General features: G+C 40.5%; 1 protein-coding gene across 1 annotated transcript in view; it reads right to left on the bottom strand.

Moving 5' to 3' along the window:
- Positions 1 to 558: 558 nt before the first annotated feature.
- LOC111158441 (cytoskeleton associated protein 2 like) overlaps positions 559 to 18,394 on the bottom strand; it is a 31,640-nt gene continuing 13,804 nt past the window's right edge. Inside the window, exons 5-9 of the mRNA XM_022520460.1 lie at positions 16,259 to 16,466; positions 11,557 to 11,712; positions 5,283 to 5,346; positions 3,064 to 3,247; positions 559 to 1,640 (exon numbers count right to left, since the gene is read on the bottom strand). Of these exons, the coding sequence (XP_022376168.1) occupies positions 1,415 to 1,640; positions 3,064 to 3,247; positions 5,283 to 5,346; positions 11,557 to 11,712; positions 16,259 to 16,466 (838 nt within the window). The 3' untranslated portion in view covers positions 559 to 1,414. The remainder of the gene's footprint in view (positions 1,641 to 3,063; positions 3,248 to 5,282; positions 5,347 to 11,556; positions 11,713 to 16,258; positions 16,467 to 18,394) is intronic.

Genomic DNA, 18,394 nt, shown 5'->3' on the forward strand with positions numbered 1-18,394 from the left:
TTTTCCCCTAGTAACCGACAGAAACCTGACACAGGCTTTCAGATTTTGTGATCTCTCGGCAACTCCCTGGGCATTATTTGGCTTCGCAGGTGAAGGGAGTAGTCTGTCCAAAGGGAAGGAAAGGGCTGGCTGTGTGGATTCCTGCATTTTGGTCATGGTGACCATTTATTCTTATTGAAAATTACTATTTTAACTTTATGGCTTTATAGCTCAGTTTTATGAACCTTGTCATTATAAACCTGACTTAGAGAGATGGTGCTTCCCTCGTTGTGATAAAATCTAGTTCCTGGGTGGGGATGATGGTCAGACCCTGATCAAGGTGAGTTCTTCATGGTAATGAATGTTCACTGTGAGGTCTCTTGAGATTGCCTAACAGTATTTCCCTGGACAAAACCCTAATTCGCTAGGCTAAGCCATCAACACTGTTTTGTTTTGTTTTTTTTTTTAAATAATAAATAGAATACATGAATAAGCAGGAATGAACAAAATTTAATTTTTTTGTTTTAGATAATACTTAAATATTAAGAAAGCTAAAATTTAAAAATTCACAATATGTTGGCTAGGTTTTTCTGTACATTATATTTACATAATGATTCTAATTTTACCCTTCCAAGAAGAGTTGCCCAGAAGGGAGGAAAGGCAACCTATGATAGTCTCTGGGGCTTGTACTGTCTTCTCAGGCCAAGTGTCCCCATAGCAAAGAATTGAAGAAGCAAATGGCCCTCCCCACCCCTTTCCCCTGCTCCCTTTTGTTTTTCTTTGAAGCATTTCTGAATAACAGATGCACAATTAGATTTGGATATAAAAGCTAGACAACTAATACCACTGTGTTTCACTGGAGAAGCCCTGGGACAGACAGGACGGGAATTGCCCCTTATCTATAGGGATACTATGACGGAAGTCAGAGTCGCATACGAGAGTCATCTGGGACATCTGAACAAAAGCATAGCTAGCATCGGCTCCGTGAAATGAGGGAATTTGCTCAGTCTGTCTCATGGCATCTGGTCCGGAAAGCTAGCTTCTAAGCTCCCCTCACCAGGGCAGGGAGGACTCGCCCCCTCTGGGAAGTTGGCTGCAGGAAGGAAAGTCTATCATCCTGTGGCACCAGCCTCCTGATGTAAAAAACAACTATGCTGAGAGTAAATTAGGTCAATAAGGTGAAAATGTTTACCATACTTGTGGGGTAAATGAATAGTCTATAGTTTAAAATTTACATACTATAAAACTGTGGCAAACTGTAGTCTTAAATAAACCAAAGACAGTCCTGTGGGGATATTAAATTTGAGAGTAAGCCCAGGGGCTTCTAACTCCTGAGAGCCCGCAGTCTGCCTGTCCAATATAAAGTTTTGTCCAGGTCACCTGGACGAGGCTCTGAAAGCACCTTTAACAACAACAACAAAAAGGCATTAAGAAATTAGGACTCGAGGATTTTAAACCCTAATGTTACAGGCAAGGCCTCATTTTTACGAAATATGAAACACTCTGTTTCTTCCACTTCTAACAGCTCCTTGAGAGAGGCCACCACCACATCATGCTCCTGCAGCATTTCCGGGTAGCGGGACACTGCGCGCTCAATCCTGGCCGAGCGCCGCACGGGGGTGATGAGCTTCACGTCTTGTACTTCCGGCAAGCCGCTTATTCTGCGAGACAGAAGAAGCCATTCAGAATCTCCTGAAGTGTTAAGTGTGGTTTGCCTTTGATATTGGCAGTGGGTGTTTGTTTATTCCATGAACCTTCAAAGAGTCGATAGGTTTTAAGGAAATGGGGCCTAACACCAAATGGGGTGGGACAAATGAATTCTAAGATTCTTTCTGGCTTTGACAGAAAATTATTCAAAAAACTTCTTTTAAGATGGTGGATCAGGGCGCCTGGGTGGCTCAGTGGGTTAAGCCGCTGCCTTCGGCTCAGGTCATGATCTCAGGGTCCTGGGATCGAGTCCCGCATCGGGCTCTCTGCTCAGCAGGGAGCCTGCTTCCCTTCCTCTCTCTCTGCCTGCCTCTCTGCCTACTTGTGATCTCTGTCTGTCAAATAAATAAATAAAATCTTAAAAAAAAAAAATCTTTAAAAAGATGGTGGATCAAACCACAAACTGAAACTGGGCCAACTGGGCATCTTCCTTGTAAACTTTAATGTGTTCCAATAAAAGTAGCCCTGAGGATAGTTTGCAGAGAACTTTCACGTAGTGAATCTGTTCTACATCTCATAAACCCTCTAATGACATTAGCCTAAGAAAACTAGCAGGCTGGTCGGCTAAGAACTTTCATAATAAATTCCAGAGTTAGCAAGAGGTGGTTTTCAGACCCCTGCTTGCCTTCGTCCTTCTGTGAGTCGGCTGTAATGGCAGGACTGAGAGGGGGTTTTAGGGCTGGAAGAGGCCCAACTGTGCTTTCCAGGGAACTAAAATACAGAACTGTGTGGTCGCGCTGCTTTTGTTCGGAAGCCTTTTTTAAGATCATGGATAGAGACTGATGTTAACGTTTTAGGAAATGGCACTGATACCTGGACACAGTTCCTATGAATTCTGCCTTAAACTTTTACTTATTCAAACATCAAACACTTTCAATAAAAGGCGCAGCTTCTACCTAGCAAGTATCCGACGGCGCAGCCTGTTCTTATAGGGCTATTCGCCGTCCCTTCCCTCCTACAGCTGCAGAGTTTGCCCCTGCTTGGCATTCTGTGTCCCTGCCCCGGGGCCTGGGAGGAAAGGCGGGTGGGATCTGTAAGTGCAGCACCCAGTCCAGGAGGGAGGCGAAACCCATTCCAACCTGTCTCCACACTCCAGCACCACCTTCCTCACGGCGGGTCAGGTCTCCTCAGAGTGCTGTGAGGGTGATGGTGTGTGTGCACAGAAAGGGCACAGGTCTTCCTGTCAGTGGTTCCAACCCTCCCCTCACCCTCAGCTCCTTTCCTTAATGTCAAAGATGGGTTTGACATTAGTCCACCTGTCCTCACATGACGCAGGGGTCTCCATAAACTGCTGGTACTCTGCGTCCGTAGAAGTGAAACTGAGAACAGGGCTTGAGTTAGACCTGTGGACACAAAGCCTACTTAGAGTTTGCTTACCTAGGGATCGGGGCGATCTGTAATTTGATACCAGGATGATTATCCTGTTCTGCCTTAGTTATTTGGGGTGTCGCTGTAACCTGTTCTCCCTCTTTCAGATAAGACTTTTCAGATTCCGTTTTGTCGGCCAGTTCTTCTGTTGCTGTTACATTCGTCTTAGCAACTGGAGAGTCAGAGGTAACGCCTGTGTATGCAAGGTCAAGAAGGAAAGTAAGATTTAGCAATAGGTTTTAATAGTGAAACTAAATGCAATAAAATAAAAAGTCAACATACACAGTGATTTCCCAGTTTAAAAAAGAGTAACAGATTTGAAGTGAGACATGTAGTTTTTCCCACCCAGCCCTCTAACAATGCTCTGCTGTACAAGGCCATCCTTCTAACCAGCCCTCCAGATACCCTTTGGCACTCCTTGTCCCTTTAGATGGATCCTTGATAGTTTTTCCACATTCTGAACACATTCCCACCTCTTATTAGAGGTTCCCTTAGGGACTAATCATTGTTTTTTTTAACCTTATACCATACCTTGGGTCAATTTCTTTGACTCACTAAGGTTAACTCAGTTGACCTTCCAATCCCTTCCTACCCAGAGATGACTACATGATTATTACCTTGGGCAATGGGTGAAAAAAATGTCTTGTTTGAACACAATATACATGATAGCTCAATCACAACAACCAAAAGGAAGGGAAGAAAATTGGATTGAGATAGGCAGATATTGTGGCTGGAGGCTAAGGCCCTAAAAGCGGTTGGGGGGGCCAAGAAGTGGGAAAGGTACGGATTCCTGTCTTTTTTCTTACCTCTTTGAAAAACAATGCCATGAATTATAAACAAATATCTGAATAGTACCATCATTCCCAGTAGAAGAGCACCATTGGGCATATCTCCTCTGTGACCTTATTCCCAAAAGTAATAGGTTAGTTAGCTATCATTCCACATGACTTGGTTGTTCCCCAAAGTTCAATCTGTCTTAAAGGAGGAACATTTGTCACCTCCTAAGACCAGAAAAATAATCTGTTTTCTTTTCTCAGTGGAGCTTGTTTTTTCTTTCCATTCATATGACAAATATAAGCAATTAGAGTGGACCACTCCCTGTATTTGGCCCAGTAATTTTCAGAGAAGAGTTTTCTAAAGGTTCTAACCAATGATAGCAATGGTTAGCTAAATGAAAATGTTCCTGCGCCAGCTGATTTTTTAAAAAAAGATTTTATTTATTTATTTTTTAAGATTTTATTTATTTATTTGACAGAGAGATACAGAGAGAACACAGAGTCAAAGCAGCAAGCAGAGGGAGAGGGAGAAGGCTCTCTGCTGAGCTGGGAGTCTGATGCGGGGCTCTATCCCAGGACCCTGGGATCATGACCTGAGCTGAAGGCAGCCGCTTAACTGACTGAGCCACCCAGGTGCCCCTAGATTTTATTTATTTATTTGAGAAAGAGAGAGAGAGGGATAGAGAGAGAGACACAGAGAGAAAGAGAACAGAAGCAGGGGGAAGCAGCAGAGGGAGAAGCAGTCTCCCCCACAGGGAGCCCGAAGCAGGGCTTGATTCCAGGACCCTGGGATCATACCCGAGCCAAATGCAGATGCTTAACGGACTGAGCCACCCAGGTGCCTCTATTTTTAAAGGCTATAATGTGAATTTGGTTGTGTGAGTACAGGTGGATTGTTATGACACAGAGGCATCTCTCCCTTCTGCCTCAGTCTCGTTTGAGAAAGAGCCACTTGTCTTCTCCCACCTAGCACTCTAGGGAATCAAGATACCCTACCATAGGCTGCTCTTGTGAAAACAACCTATGTTTGGTGTTGAGCAGTATATTTACTTGTAATAATAGAAATAATTCAGCTGATGATGATGGCTGAAAAAGCTAGGCTATGGAAACCAAGAAGTGAGAGGGATTTCAGGGGACTTATAATTCTTTTCTTTTTTCCCTTATATGTTCCTCGATGGCTTTTACTTGACTGGCTAGAGGGAGTGAAATTTAAAACATTTTTTAAAAAAAGATTTTATTTATTTATTTGACAGAGAGAGATCACAAGTAGGCAGAGAGGCAGGCAGAGAGAGAGAGAGGAGGAAGCAGGATCCCTGCCCAGCAGGGAGCCCGATGCCGGACTCCATCCCAGGACACTGAGATCATGACCCAAGCTGGAGGCAGAGGCTTAACCTGCTGAGTCACCCAGGTGCCCCTAAAGGGAGTGAAATTTAAATACAAAAATGGCAGTACCTTCTGTGGTTCTGTTCAGGTCTTGCAAAATATTAAGAACAACTTCCCGTAACTCTTGTATTGGCTGGAAGAAAGAAAATACATAAACAGTATTAAAAACATTCATGGAGGAAATGATCTAAGGAAGTTTGCTTAACTTCAAATGAGCTTCTTTTTTTTTTTTTTTGAGCTTCTTTTTTTTAAGAAAAATGTTTTCTTTTAAAAAATCTCTTATCTGACTACAAATAACATCTAAAAAGTTTCAGATTTATAGCTTTATGTAAAAAATGAAGGAACAAAGAAAATGTTGGTTAAATGCTGGCATGCTTTAATGAAGAAATGTGCTTATGGAAAGCTGTCTGTAGTGACATTTCTTTAAATCAGTTAATTTTCTTATTGACTTACATGATCCCACTGAAGATGTATCCTCACATAAAGATTCTGGCCCAAAGATGTAAAGTTAGTTATACAAAAATGCAGCATACGTTTTTAGTGTTGTCTTTACTGGATTTTTGTTTTTTGTTTTTTATAAAAGTCATAAATCTCATTACAGAAAAACTGAACAATAGTGAAACTTAAAAAGAGAAATCACCCATAATCCAATCATCCAGATACAGCCTTTATTTATTTTTTAAAAAGATTTTATTTATTTATTTGACACAGAGAGACACAGCGAGAGAAGAACAGAAGCAGGGGGAGTGGGAGAGGGAGAAGCAGGCTTCCTGCTGAGCAGGGAGCCCGATGCGGGGCTCAATCCCAGGACCCTGGGATCATGACCTGAGCTGAAGGCAGATGCTTAACGACTGAGCCCCCCAGGGACTCCCCCGAATAGAGCCTTTAGCTTGCATTTTGGATAATTTCCCCTAGTCTTTCCTTTCTTTCTTCTTTTATTTAGTAACATAAAAACAACATTGGACATAACATATAAAATACAATATTAAACATAACATAAAAAACAAAACATTAGAAAAAAGCCATTATTATTAAAAGTACTTTCCTGGTAAATATTAAAAAGTACTTTTCAGGGGTATCTGGGTGGCTCAGTGGGTTAAGCCTTCGGCTCAGGTCATGATCTCAGGGTCCTGGGATCGAGCCCCGCATTGGGCTCTCTGCTCAGCGGGGAGCCTGTTTCCCCTCTCTCTTTCTCCGCCTATTTGTGATTGCTCTCTCTCTGTCAAAAAAAATAAAAAAATCTTTAAAAAAAGTACTTTTCTGGTAAAATTATCTGAGATAGACTTCCTTTTTCAAAGTATCTAAACCATCCCATGAAGTAGAACACCATAAGTGAACTGTAATATTTCATAGGAATATTATATTTGGAGCTTGGCCTTTCTCTCTCTCTCTCTCTTTTTTAAAGATTTCATTCATTTATTTGTCATAGAGAGAGAGCACAAGCGGGGAGAGCAGCCAGCTGATGGAGAAGCAGATTCCTGGCTAAGCAGGGAGCCTGATGTGGGACTTGATCCCAGGGCCCTGGCATCATGACCTGAGCTGAAGGCAGACATTTAACCGACTGAGCCACCCAGGTGTCTCTCTCTCTCTTTTTTAAAAATATTTCACCCATTTATTTATTTTTCAGAGAGAGAGAGAGAGAGAGAGCGAGCGAGCACAAGCAGGGAGAGCAGCAGGCAGAGGGAGAAGCAGACTCCTGAAGGAGCTTGGTCTTTCTGATCTGGGATTCTCTATCAAATAAATGATAGATGTAAACTGACAACAGAACATAAAAGCAAAGCTGTTCATACATTTTCACAAAATCTAACGTACTTCAAGCTTAAGGGAATGGGAATAAATGCACAGAATACATTGCGAAAAGTCTGAATTATATAAAACTTTTATCAAACATATTTTACATTTTTACAGGCTTCTAGTTAAAGATGATGGATTGAATATACATTTATTTCTAATCCCTATGGAAACTCTAGTGAAATGATAATGGGATTAAAGGGGGCAATAACTACAAAGAATAGAGGAAATAGCAACAAGATTTGGAAGCTAGAATGTAGAAGGAAGAGATAACCAACTTAACTGACAGGAAGGAGCTGAATCCTAAGCTGGCAGTGTGGCTAAGAAACAACATGATTCAACCCCAGGGCCTTTCTGAAAGGCTCAAGAATGAATGGTGGGGTCAAAATCAGGAGGATTCTTGAGCATCTGTTCAGCAGTCAGAACTCTAAGTCTTTTTTTTTTTTTTAAACATGTTATTAATTGAGAGAGAGAGACAGAGAGAACACAAGGCTGGGAAAGAGCTAGAGGCAGAGGGAGAGGGAGAAGCAGACTTCCTACTGAGTGGGAAGCTCAACGCCAGGCAAAATCCCAGGGTCCTGAGATCGTGACCTAAGCCAAAGTCAGAAGCTTAACGGACTGAGCCACCCAGGTGCCCCTCCAAGTCTTTAACCTAACAGAAAACTGAAGGTGTATTTTCCAAGTCTCTGGGGAATATCAAGCACTATTGAGGTGGGGATGCCCACCGAAAAAAAGGGATAAAGGAAAGTTTCCATGCTGAAGGTTGAGATTCCCAGCTCTCTTCTCCCCCACAACACTGGTAATGTGGTTTCCAGATCCTTCTTTAGAGAATATGGGCAATTTTAGAGGAAAGATCTAGATATTGAAGGTTCTTCAACCAGTTGGATCAGCCAGATCACCCTGTGGTAAAACCTCATCTGTGTGTCCAGAGCTTTTTCAATCCACCTCTTTGTATACAGCCCAGTTTTTACTGGCATCTCAGTAAAGCTTTTAATGAACAATAGAAAAGAAAAGAAAAGAAAAGAAAAGAAAAGAAAACCACCACCACCAACAGCAATAACACAAAACAGAGTGAGAAGAAAACCATTGGAGAGGCGCCTGGATGCCTCAGTGGGTTAAGTGTCGGACTTGGGGTTTCAGCTCAGGTCGGTCATGATCTCGTAGGTCATGGGATTAAGCCCTGAGTGAGGCTCCATGCTCAGTGGGAAGTCTGTTGAAGATTCTCTCCCTCTGCCCCTCTGGCCATGCACACACACCCGCTCTCTCTTTCAAATAAAAATAATGAAATTAAAAAAAAAATAAAACCACCCCCAACAACAACACAAAAAACAGAGAGAGAAGAAAAGCACTGGAGAAGAAAAACAGGCAATGCTGATAGAAATGGGAATGTGAGGGTAATGGTGAAAGGTCCCAGAATAATAGGCAAAGATAGTGGGAAAGAGCAACCTGTAGAGACTGGAACTTGTCAGAAAGTTCTGGGAGAAGGGTCTTTAGGAAAAAGAAATCGATAAGCTATCTGATGTTTTAAAAGTATTGAGAAATTTTGGACCTCATCAAGATAAAAAGCTCCTGTGCAACAAAGGAAACAATCAACAAAACTAAAAGGCAACCAATGGAACGGGAGAAGGTATTTGCAAATGACATATCTGATAAAGGGTTAGTCTCCAGAATCTATAAAGAACTCATCAAGGGGCTCCTGGGTGGCTCAGTGGGTTAAAGCCTTTGTCTTCGACTCAGGTCATGATCCCAGGGTTCTGGGATCCAGCCCCAAATCGGGCTCTTTGCTCTGCGAGGAGCCTGCTTCCTCCCCTCTCTCTCTCTGCCTGCCTCTCTGCCTGCTTGTGATCTCTGTCACATAAATAAATAAAATCTTAAAAAAAAAAAAGAACTCATCAAAATTAATACCCCCAAAATAAATCATCCAACTAAGAAATGGGCAGAAGACATGAACGGACAGACATTTCTCCAAAGAAGACATATAAATGGCTAAGAGGCACATGAAAAAATACTCAGCATTACTTGGCATCAGGGAAATACAAACCAAAACCACAAGGAGATATCACTGCCCACCTGTAAAAATAGCTAAAATTAACAACTGAGGAAACAATAGTTGTTGGCGAAGATGTAGAGAAAGGGGAATACTTTTGCATTATTGGTGGGAATGCAAGTGGTAAAGCCACTCTGGGAAATAGTATGGAGAGTCCTCAAAAAGTTAAAAATAGAACTACCCTAAGACCCAGCAATTATACTACTGGGTATTTATCCAAAGGATACAAAAATCTGGATTCGAAGGGGCACATGGACCTCAATGTTTATAGTAGCCCTATCTGCAATAGCCAAATTATGGAAAGAACCCGAACGTCCATCAACTTATGAATGGATAAAGAAAATGTGGTGTATATATACACATTGGACTATTACTCAGCCATCAAAAAGAATGAAGTCTTGCCATTTGAAACAACGTGGATGGAACTAGAGTGTATTATGCTAAGTGAAATAAGTCAGTTATAGAAAGACAAATATCAATGATTTTACTCATATGTAGGATTTAAGAAACTAAACAGATGAACATAGGGGAAGAGAAGGAAAAAGAAAATAAGATGAAAACAGAGAGGGAGACAAATCATAAGTGACTCTTAACTATAGAGAATAAACTGAGGGCTGCTGGAGGGGTGGTGGGTGGAGGGATGAGTTAAATGGGTGATGGGCATTAAAGAGGGCACTTGTGGTGAGCATTTTGTGTTACGTGTAAGTGATGAATCACTAAATTCTACTGCTGAAACCAATACTACACTATACGTTAACTAACTTGAATGAAAAAGAAAAAAATGAAATATTGAGAAATTTCGATAGAGAAAAGTTTGGAATCAATTATATACTAACAAATACTCAGAAAACTAAGCAAAGGGAAAACAAGACAATAATTAACTTCAGGAAAATTAGAAGATCATGCTTGAAAGGTAAAATAACCTTAGTATGTATTACATGGCTCAATGTATTTATGTATTTCTTACATATTCATAACAATATGAACACAGGATTATTCATAACAACAGTGACCAGGATTTCCATATGACTCTAATGGAAATATGGAGGATGGCAAAATTTCCAGGGTGTGTGTCAGAAAGAGGGTTAAATCCTTATCCTGCATAGTTGGAAATCTACAAATCATGTCTAAAACTGAAAAATCAAGAAATAGCAATATAAGCACACTATCTGAAACTATCCAGGTAAATATGAAAATAATCAGTTTGCTCTGGGAAGTGGGAAATAGGAGGCCTTATGGAAGGAAACTTACTGGATGGTTTTGACTATTTAAACTATGTGCATCTACAACTCTGATTTTGAACAATAGGAAGAGGTATGGTAGAATAGAAAATGACATGGAAAGTGACATTTAGGTGAAAAGAGTTATGAAACTTGGATGCAGTCTTTGTTAAAAAAAGTCATATGGAGACAGTGGTTTCACTAAGTTTTAGAATTAAATTTTTTTCATGTACTGGCTCTGAATTATTGCCGTGTGAATATCGATATGTTGGGCTTAATGTATCTTCAGTTTTTTTATGATGAGGTATAATTTTGTAAGTACTGCATATTGATGTAACTTTAACTTTCCATGCTATTACTTTCTACAAGTGCATATTTCTACGATGAGTATAAAGTGAGACACATTCATTTAATAAGAACAGTGATTCTATTAGTTTACATGAAACACTATTTCTACTGAATAAAATAGTTTTTTTTTTTATTAATTTCTTTTCAGCATAACAGAATTCATTGTTTATGCACCACACCCAGTGCTCCATGCCATACGTGCCCTCTATAATACCCACCACCTGGCTCCCCCAACCTCCCACCCCCCGCCCCTTCAAAACCCTCAGATTGTTTTTCAGAGTCCATAGTCTCTCATGGTTCACCTCCCCTTCCAATTTCCCTCATCTCCCTTCTCCTCTCCATCTCCCTATGTCCTCCTTGTTATTTGTTATGCTCCACAAATAAGTGAAACCATATGATAATTGACTCTCTCTGATTGACTTATTTCACTCAGCATAATCTCTTCCAGTCCCGTCCATGTTGATACAAAAGTTAGGTATTCACCCTTTCTGATGGAAGCATAATACTCCATAGTGTATATGGACCACATCTTCCTTAAAAATATTTATTTATTCATTTGAGAGAGAGAGAGAGAGAGAGAGAAAGAGAGAGTAAGAGAGAGCATGTGAGCAGTGGGGAGAGGCAGAGGGAGAGAGAGAATCTCAAGCAGACTCCCTGCTGAGTGGAGAATAGGGAGCCCAATCACATGACCCATGAGATCATGACTTGAACTGGAATCACGAGTTGGACGCTTAACTGACTGAGCCACCCAGGTGCCCCTCTAGCAAATAAATTTTTAATTAAATGTACATAAAGGACTTGTGCTTCATAATCTATGTATACTTGATGAAGTAAATTAGAAATTTACAATTACATTGTATGACTGCCATACTGCAAACAACAGACAACTAACATGAGAGAATTTTCCGGAAGTTACCCACCCAAGACAGATACTCACTGTTGCCCCATTTCTAATGGCCTCTTCATACAGCCCAATAACATCAAAGGGACCTTTACTTGCCAACAACTTTGCTTTACAGATCCAGAATTTAGCAAATTTTTCGACCTCAGGAATACTGGACAATATGGTAAATACTGCATTAGAAGGTACACCCTGTAAAAAAAAAAATACCCAGAGGTAATTATTACCATTTTGCTGTTATTCTCACATCTAATGTTCATCAGAGCAGTTATGCAGAAATCAGTCTGATCACTTTTGCTTAATTTCTAAAAAATTTCAGATTTACTGAGGTACAGTTTACATATAATAAAATGCATCCATTTAAACAGTGTATTTCAATAAGTTTTGACACTGGTCATTCAACTTTAAGAGTTACACGAGACCAAATTGTAAAATGTTTTTCAGAGCTGAAGGTAAGGAATATGTTTACATTTTTATGCAAAACCAAACCCCAAGCCAAACCAAACCAAGCCCTACAGGAATCAACATTCATATATTTCTTACATATTCATAATAATGTGAACACTGAATAGTGAATAGAATTTCCATATGTTTCTAGCAGAAGTATGAAGGATGGCACAGGTAAGCCAAGGGTCATGGGGTGTGTGTATTTGTGTGTGTTGAAGATCCATGCAGCATATATAAAAAGGACTAATTCTCACAAAAAGTAACTTTAAAATATCCTCACTAATTTGGTCCCCTTCTGGCTTGTATCCAGAGCAGAGAATGACATGGACCAGGAGGAATATGGGGAGTTACCATGACCAGAAACCCAGATACTGGCACACTCAGCTAAGCAGTGCCTCCTACTCCTCCTGAGAGGGGGAAGCCCCAAAGGTAAGCTCGCAGTCAAGAATCCTCAATGTCTGAGAAAACCAACACTGCGTGAAAGAGGCATAAATCTCAACAGAATAGAAGAAAAAATCAATGAGCTGAAAATTTGGCTGTGGGATTCTCCCAGAACTCAGTGTGACATAACAGAGAAATGAAGGGTATGAAAGAGAAGTTGAGAGTTCTGGAGGGAATATCTATTCATCAGGAATTCCAACACCCAACTAAGAGATGGAACATTCACCATGACTGATCAGACATGCATTTCAACAAATTCTATCAAGCAGAACACATAACAAGCTACATTTACAATGTAGTATAATTAGAAACTGGAAAAAAAAGATCGTCAGGAAAAACAAAACAAAACAGAACTCTATCTGGAAGTTAAAAGATATTCTTCTAAGATAACTTTCAGGTTAAAGAACTCAAAATGGAAATCTCAAACTATTTAGAGATGAACAATAATGAGCATGCTTGTCAATTATTAACCTATGGCCTCCTAGCTCCAAACCCACCTTTTATTCTCTGTTTTGGGGCACTGGGGCTGGAATTCTGTAAATCACCCACTGTTTTCACAGCACAGAGTTCTGCCAGTATGGGGAAATAGAGGGAGACTGTGGGCATGGAGAAGAGAGGGATTTCCTCTTTCGCCACCCCAGCAAAGGGCCTTCGCTCTGGCAGCAACAGTAGATTCTAGCCTCTACCTTTTTTCCTGGTGCTTACAGATCCTGCCTCACTGTGCTCTCTCAGAGGCAAAAGCACCCAGTGGGTAGCATCCTTTCCTCAAGGTCTGAGTCCCAGCCCTGCTGGGCCCCTCCACCAGTTTTTGGTACCAGCATCTTCTAGGTAGTATGGCCTCCTTAGAGTTGGAGTTTATTTCTCCTAGCTTCTAGATTCTAATACCCTCAACCTCTCTTCATTCCCCTTAGCCCAATGGGTGATAGCTGCTTTCTGAAGTTAGCATCTCTGTTACCTCAGGTTCCCTTTTGCTGTCAGCCCTGTGTGTAGTACCCACATTTCCTCTGATGGTCCCTGTACCATTTTTGTGCACTGAGGCTTACAAGGTTCTTTCATGTCCAACAGTCAGCATCTGCTCCTCTTTGTATGTACCAGAGAGGGTGCCTGGAAATTTTTATCTCCCCAGGGGCAGCCATTAATCAATGACCATGGAGGTATTAATACTATAGGTTCCTTGCCCTGATCAGGATGATTCTGAGAGCTCTGATCCAGTCTCCAGAGCTCCCCTGTGGGATTTTGCCACAGTTATATTCCCTGGATTTTGTTTGATACCACATCCTTCTTGTTCCCCTTCCCTTCTGGGCCAACATCCTCAATCCTCTCTGTTTTCCCTGGGACCCTCTTCCTAATAAATTACTTTCACACAAATTCTCCTCTTAGGGTTTGCTTCTAGGGAACTTACATAAGACATTGTGAAACACCCTTTACATTACATTCATTCTATTAGAATACCTGGTGCAGTTTCTGTTTTTCTGAGTTGGCTGACTAATACAGAACCTTACCTAATCAAACATAAAGGATATGACCAAAGCTAAATTCAGAGGCAAATTTATAGTGTTAAAATGTATTTTTAAGAAAATAAGATTGACATAAATGATTTAAGCTTTCAACTAAAAAGGCTAATTAAAAACAATAAACATAAAAACAGATTCAGACATTGATGCAAGAGAAAAAAGATCAATAAAACCCCAGAGATGGCCATTTAAAAAGATTGATAGAGAAATCTTTAAATAAAAGTCACAGAATCACTAAAATTAGCTCAGGAAATACAAAACCCCAATAGACCAATGGTCACAGAAAAAATTGAAAAGATATACCCAAAACTATGCTCCATAGTCTAGATGACTTTATGAGCAAGTTCTTATCAAAGCTTCAGAGAAAAAATAATTCTCATGTTGTATAAACTATTTTCAGAGTACAAGGGAAGAGGAAAATGCCCAACTTAACTATCAAGGCCAGCATAATACTAATATTAGGGAAACACAAGAAAAGACAACAAAAGAGCATATATAAAAATCTGAAATAAAATAATTGCAACTCACAAAACTATATACTTAATTTTTCTATGTGCCTACGTGGTATGTACATGCATAAAAGCTGTCTGGATGGATAATTGGCAATAGTGGTCAGATCTAGGGAGAAGCCTGGGATGCATAATTGGTGTGTGTGCATGCATGCGTGCTTGGTGGGGAGGTCTAGTCATTTTCTTTTGAAATGTTTTAAATTTTATTTATATTATTATTATTATTATTACTATTTTTAGAGGGAGGGAGGGGCAGAGGGAGCCAGAGAATTTTAAGCAGGCTCTATGCGCAGGCATAGTGCAAAGCCAGGCATGGGGCTCAGTCTCATGACCCTGAGATCATGACCTGAGCTGAAATCGAGAGTCCTGACGGTTAACCAACTGAGCCACCCAATTGTCCCTGAAATGTTTTTAATAATAAGAATGTATTCATGGGGGTGCCTGGGTAGCTCAGTCCATTAAGCGTCTGCCTTCGGCTCAGGTCATGATCCCAGGTTTCTGGGATTGGGTCCCACATTGGGTTCCCTGGCCAATGGGGAGTCTGCTTCTCCTCCTTCTGTAGCTCCTTCTGCTTTTCTCTCTGTGTCAAATAAATAAATAAAATCTAAAACAAAAATTGTTATAGAGTGTATTCATGCATTTTCTTTAATACAATGAAAATAAAAGAAAGAGCAACAACAAAAAAGAACTGAACTTTAGTTCCATCAGGGGGAAATAATTAATGTTTAACTGAATTTTGTGAAAAAATTGCCTGGAATAGACCTACATTGAAGGTTTCCTTTTTCTGTTGCTGTCCAATGCCATCAGCCAAAGGACAGAATTTGGTTTGCTTCAGGCAAGGACCTTAGTATAGATGTCTACACAATTGTTTTTTTTTTTTTTTTTTGATTTTATTTATTTATTTGTCAGAGAGAGAGAGAGAAAGTGCACAAGCAGGCGAAGTGGCAGGGAGAGGCAGAGAGAGAAGCAGGCTCCCGGCTGAGCAAGGAGCCCGATGTGGGACTCGATCCCAGGACACTGGGATCATGACCTGAGCCGAAGGCAGCGGCTTAACCCACTGAGCCACCCAGGTGCCCTACACAATTGTTTTTTATTAATATATTTTTCCTTCAAGGCATCTTCTAGGGATCATACCCTTTGCTTACCATCTCCTTTATCTTTATCTGCAGAATCCAAGATACAATATAGCTGCCAATTATAGCTACCCAAAGTCATCAGGATAACCAAATTTTATACATGACCTTGCCTTTGACTTCAGCTTATCACTCCTTGACCTTGATGCCTAAAGAAGGCAAAATTCCTTTTGGATCCCTTGAGAGGCAGACTGCTTGGGTTAGTTTTCCAACTTCTTTGTGCCTCAGTTTCATTTGTAAAGTGGGCATGGTAATAGTTGTTATTGATAATTGTATGAGATCACGTAAGTAAAGTGTTAGAACAGTGCCTGGCATATAAGAGCTTTTATTTAAGTGCATGCCATCATTATTATTGCTATTCTATATTTAAAAAAGCAGATGAATTTCTGCCAAGACCAAGGTTATCTCTCTTACACTATATTTAAGAAAAATATTTAAAAACTACAAGTTCGGGGCACCTGGGTGGCTCAGTGGGTTGGGCCTCAGCATTCAGCTCAGGTCGTGGTCTCGGGGTCCTGGGATAGAGCCCCACATCGGGCTCTCTGCTCAGCGGGGAGCCTGCTTCCCTGCCTACTTGTGATCTCTCTCTCAAATAAATAAATAAAATTTAAAAAAAAAAATTGAAAACTTAAAAAAAAAGTAAAAACTGTAAAGTTCTAGGCCAAAGCTTTGAGAACTTATCCTCCTTACTCACCTCCTCAATGAGTTGCAGACATTGTGTTAGAGTGCTGTTAATTTTGTTGGACAGTTCAAGTTGTGCTTTCTTTTCTTCTTCTTCTTCTTCCATACTTTTCCAGAATGAAATATTCATTTCCTCTATTATTTTTCTTTTTGTTTTAAGTTCCATAGGAGGCCGCTTATAGATTTTCCCCTTAGATTTCTGCCATTCTTCCAGTTGTTTCCTGTTATAAAATTAAGAGTCGGGGGATGGGAAAATGCTTTAGGTTTCTTTTTGTATGTAGTCACACTTTCAAAGTATAAGATATGCATAGATTGAGTACCACTAAATACCTTCAATTACACACAAAGTCAGGAGAATGGAGTTAAAAACAATTTACAAATGGGTAATTGCCACAGTGGTTGCCCCTATCCTTCGGAAGGCAGATTGCAGAGGGATTACTAGGATCTCACTCTTCAAATTCCTTGACTTCATGATTATTCTTCATTATTTTTCTCTAAAAATTTTTATTTCACCTGTATATTACTTCTGGCACTTGCTTTCCTAAAACATCCCTCCACCTCTGAGATCACAAACTCAGCACTCCATTTCTCTTACCATAAACTCTCTATCTGCCACTCAACCAGACCCACCAAACCTGCATTCTGCCCTTAATAGGGTCTTGGCCAGAGTCACCCACTTTTCCTGGTTCATTAGCCCTCTCCTGGCCACACATGACCACCCTTTTTCTTCCTAAACAAGATCAATAACTTCAGGAATCATAAGTAGATAGTCTCTGACGGTGGCCAAATCTTAATCCTCACTCTCCTTCACCCGCTCCTGCTTCTAAGCAGTCAACAGATAACTGTTGGAAGAGGTACCAAGACCCATAGACTCAAGCATGTGAATGTAGGCTTTTCAGCTTCTTTAAATTACTACATGTTTATAACTCACGGATATACATTTCAAGACAGATTTTCCTCTAGAGCCCCAAACTTTATAAAACCCACTGCCTAGTTGGTGTTTTGTAATTTGATGTTTGACAGTCATTTCAAATTTAATGCTGTCTAAAATAAAGATCTTGATGTTCATCTCCAAACCTGTTCCCAAATAGCCTATATTGGTAAATAGTACCCCAATCTACCCAGTTTCTGGGACCTAGAATGAGGGGTTGTCTTTACATAGTTCTTTCTTTCCCTTACATCTGACACAACATTGTACAGCCAGCAGGCTTCTATCTCTACTACCATGACCCGAGTCTGTATCACTGTCACCTTCCTCCTGAAATGCTGTAGCAACTTCCTTCCTAACTCATGTCCTTGCTTCCACTCTCACCCTCAACAAATTCATCATGTGCCCAGTAGCCAGAGTAGTTTTTAAAGTGTAGAGCAGACCATGTCACTGCTCATACCCCTTTCCCTCTTACTTTAGCCCCACCAGGAGCTTTGATGTTCCTTCAGTTACTTGATCCACCCTCATTCCTGTCTCAGGGTCTTGAATTATCATCTTCATTCAGTCCTCTGCTCAAATGATACCTCTTAGAAGAGATAATTATGTGTATTATTTAATTTCATCAATGTGTTGATTTTCTGTCTTCTCCACTAGAATGCAAGTTCTGTGAAGGCAGACACCTTGGATGTCCCAGTGCCTAGCTCAGTGTCTAGAACCCACAAGGTTCAGTAACATACAGCAAAATTCACCTTTTTTTGGAAGTGTATGGTTCTGTGAGATTTGACAAATGCACAAAGTCATGTCACCCCAACTACAATATAATCCCTTCAAAAATTCCTTCATGCTTCTTGGTAGTCAACCCTTCTCCTCATCCTCAGCTGCTGGTGATCACTGATCTGTTTTCTGACCTTATGGTTTTGCTCCTTCCAGAATATCAATAACTAATTAACCCTCGTTTCTCTCCTTGACTCCAGAGCACAATCCATAGCGCTTATTTCAGCCCCAAGTGCCCCAACTCCTTCACCTTCATGGTAACCACCTGCTTAATGACAGAAGCTGAGATGTCTGGCATGTGTTTTCTCTATGTTCCTGGCATTCTTCCTCTCTCAGACTCCCTTCCAATCATAAATTAAGGGGAAACTTACCTTTTTTTAAGCCAACTTATTCCCAGGACCTCAGTGCTGTGATTTTATTATTCTAGTACTTTCCACATAGACACCA

This window comes from Enhydra lutris, unplaced genomic scaffold (assembly GCF_002288905.1).
Source record: "Enhydra lutris kenyoni isolate GAN:26980312 unplaced genomic scaffold, ASM228890v2 scaffoldscaffold59, whole genome shotgun sequence".
In the NCBI taxonomy this organism is placed as follows: Eukaryota; Metazoa; Chordata; class Mammalia; order Carnivora; family Mustelidae; genus Enhydra; species Enhydra lutris.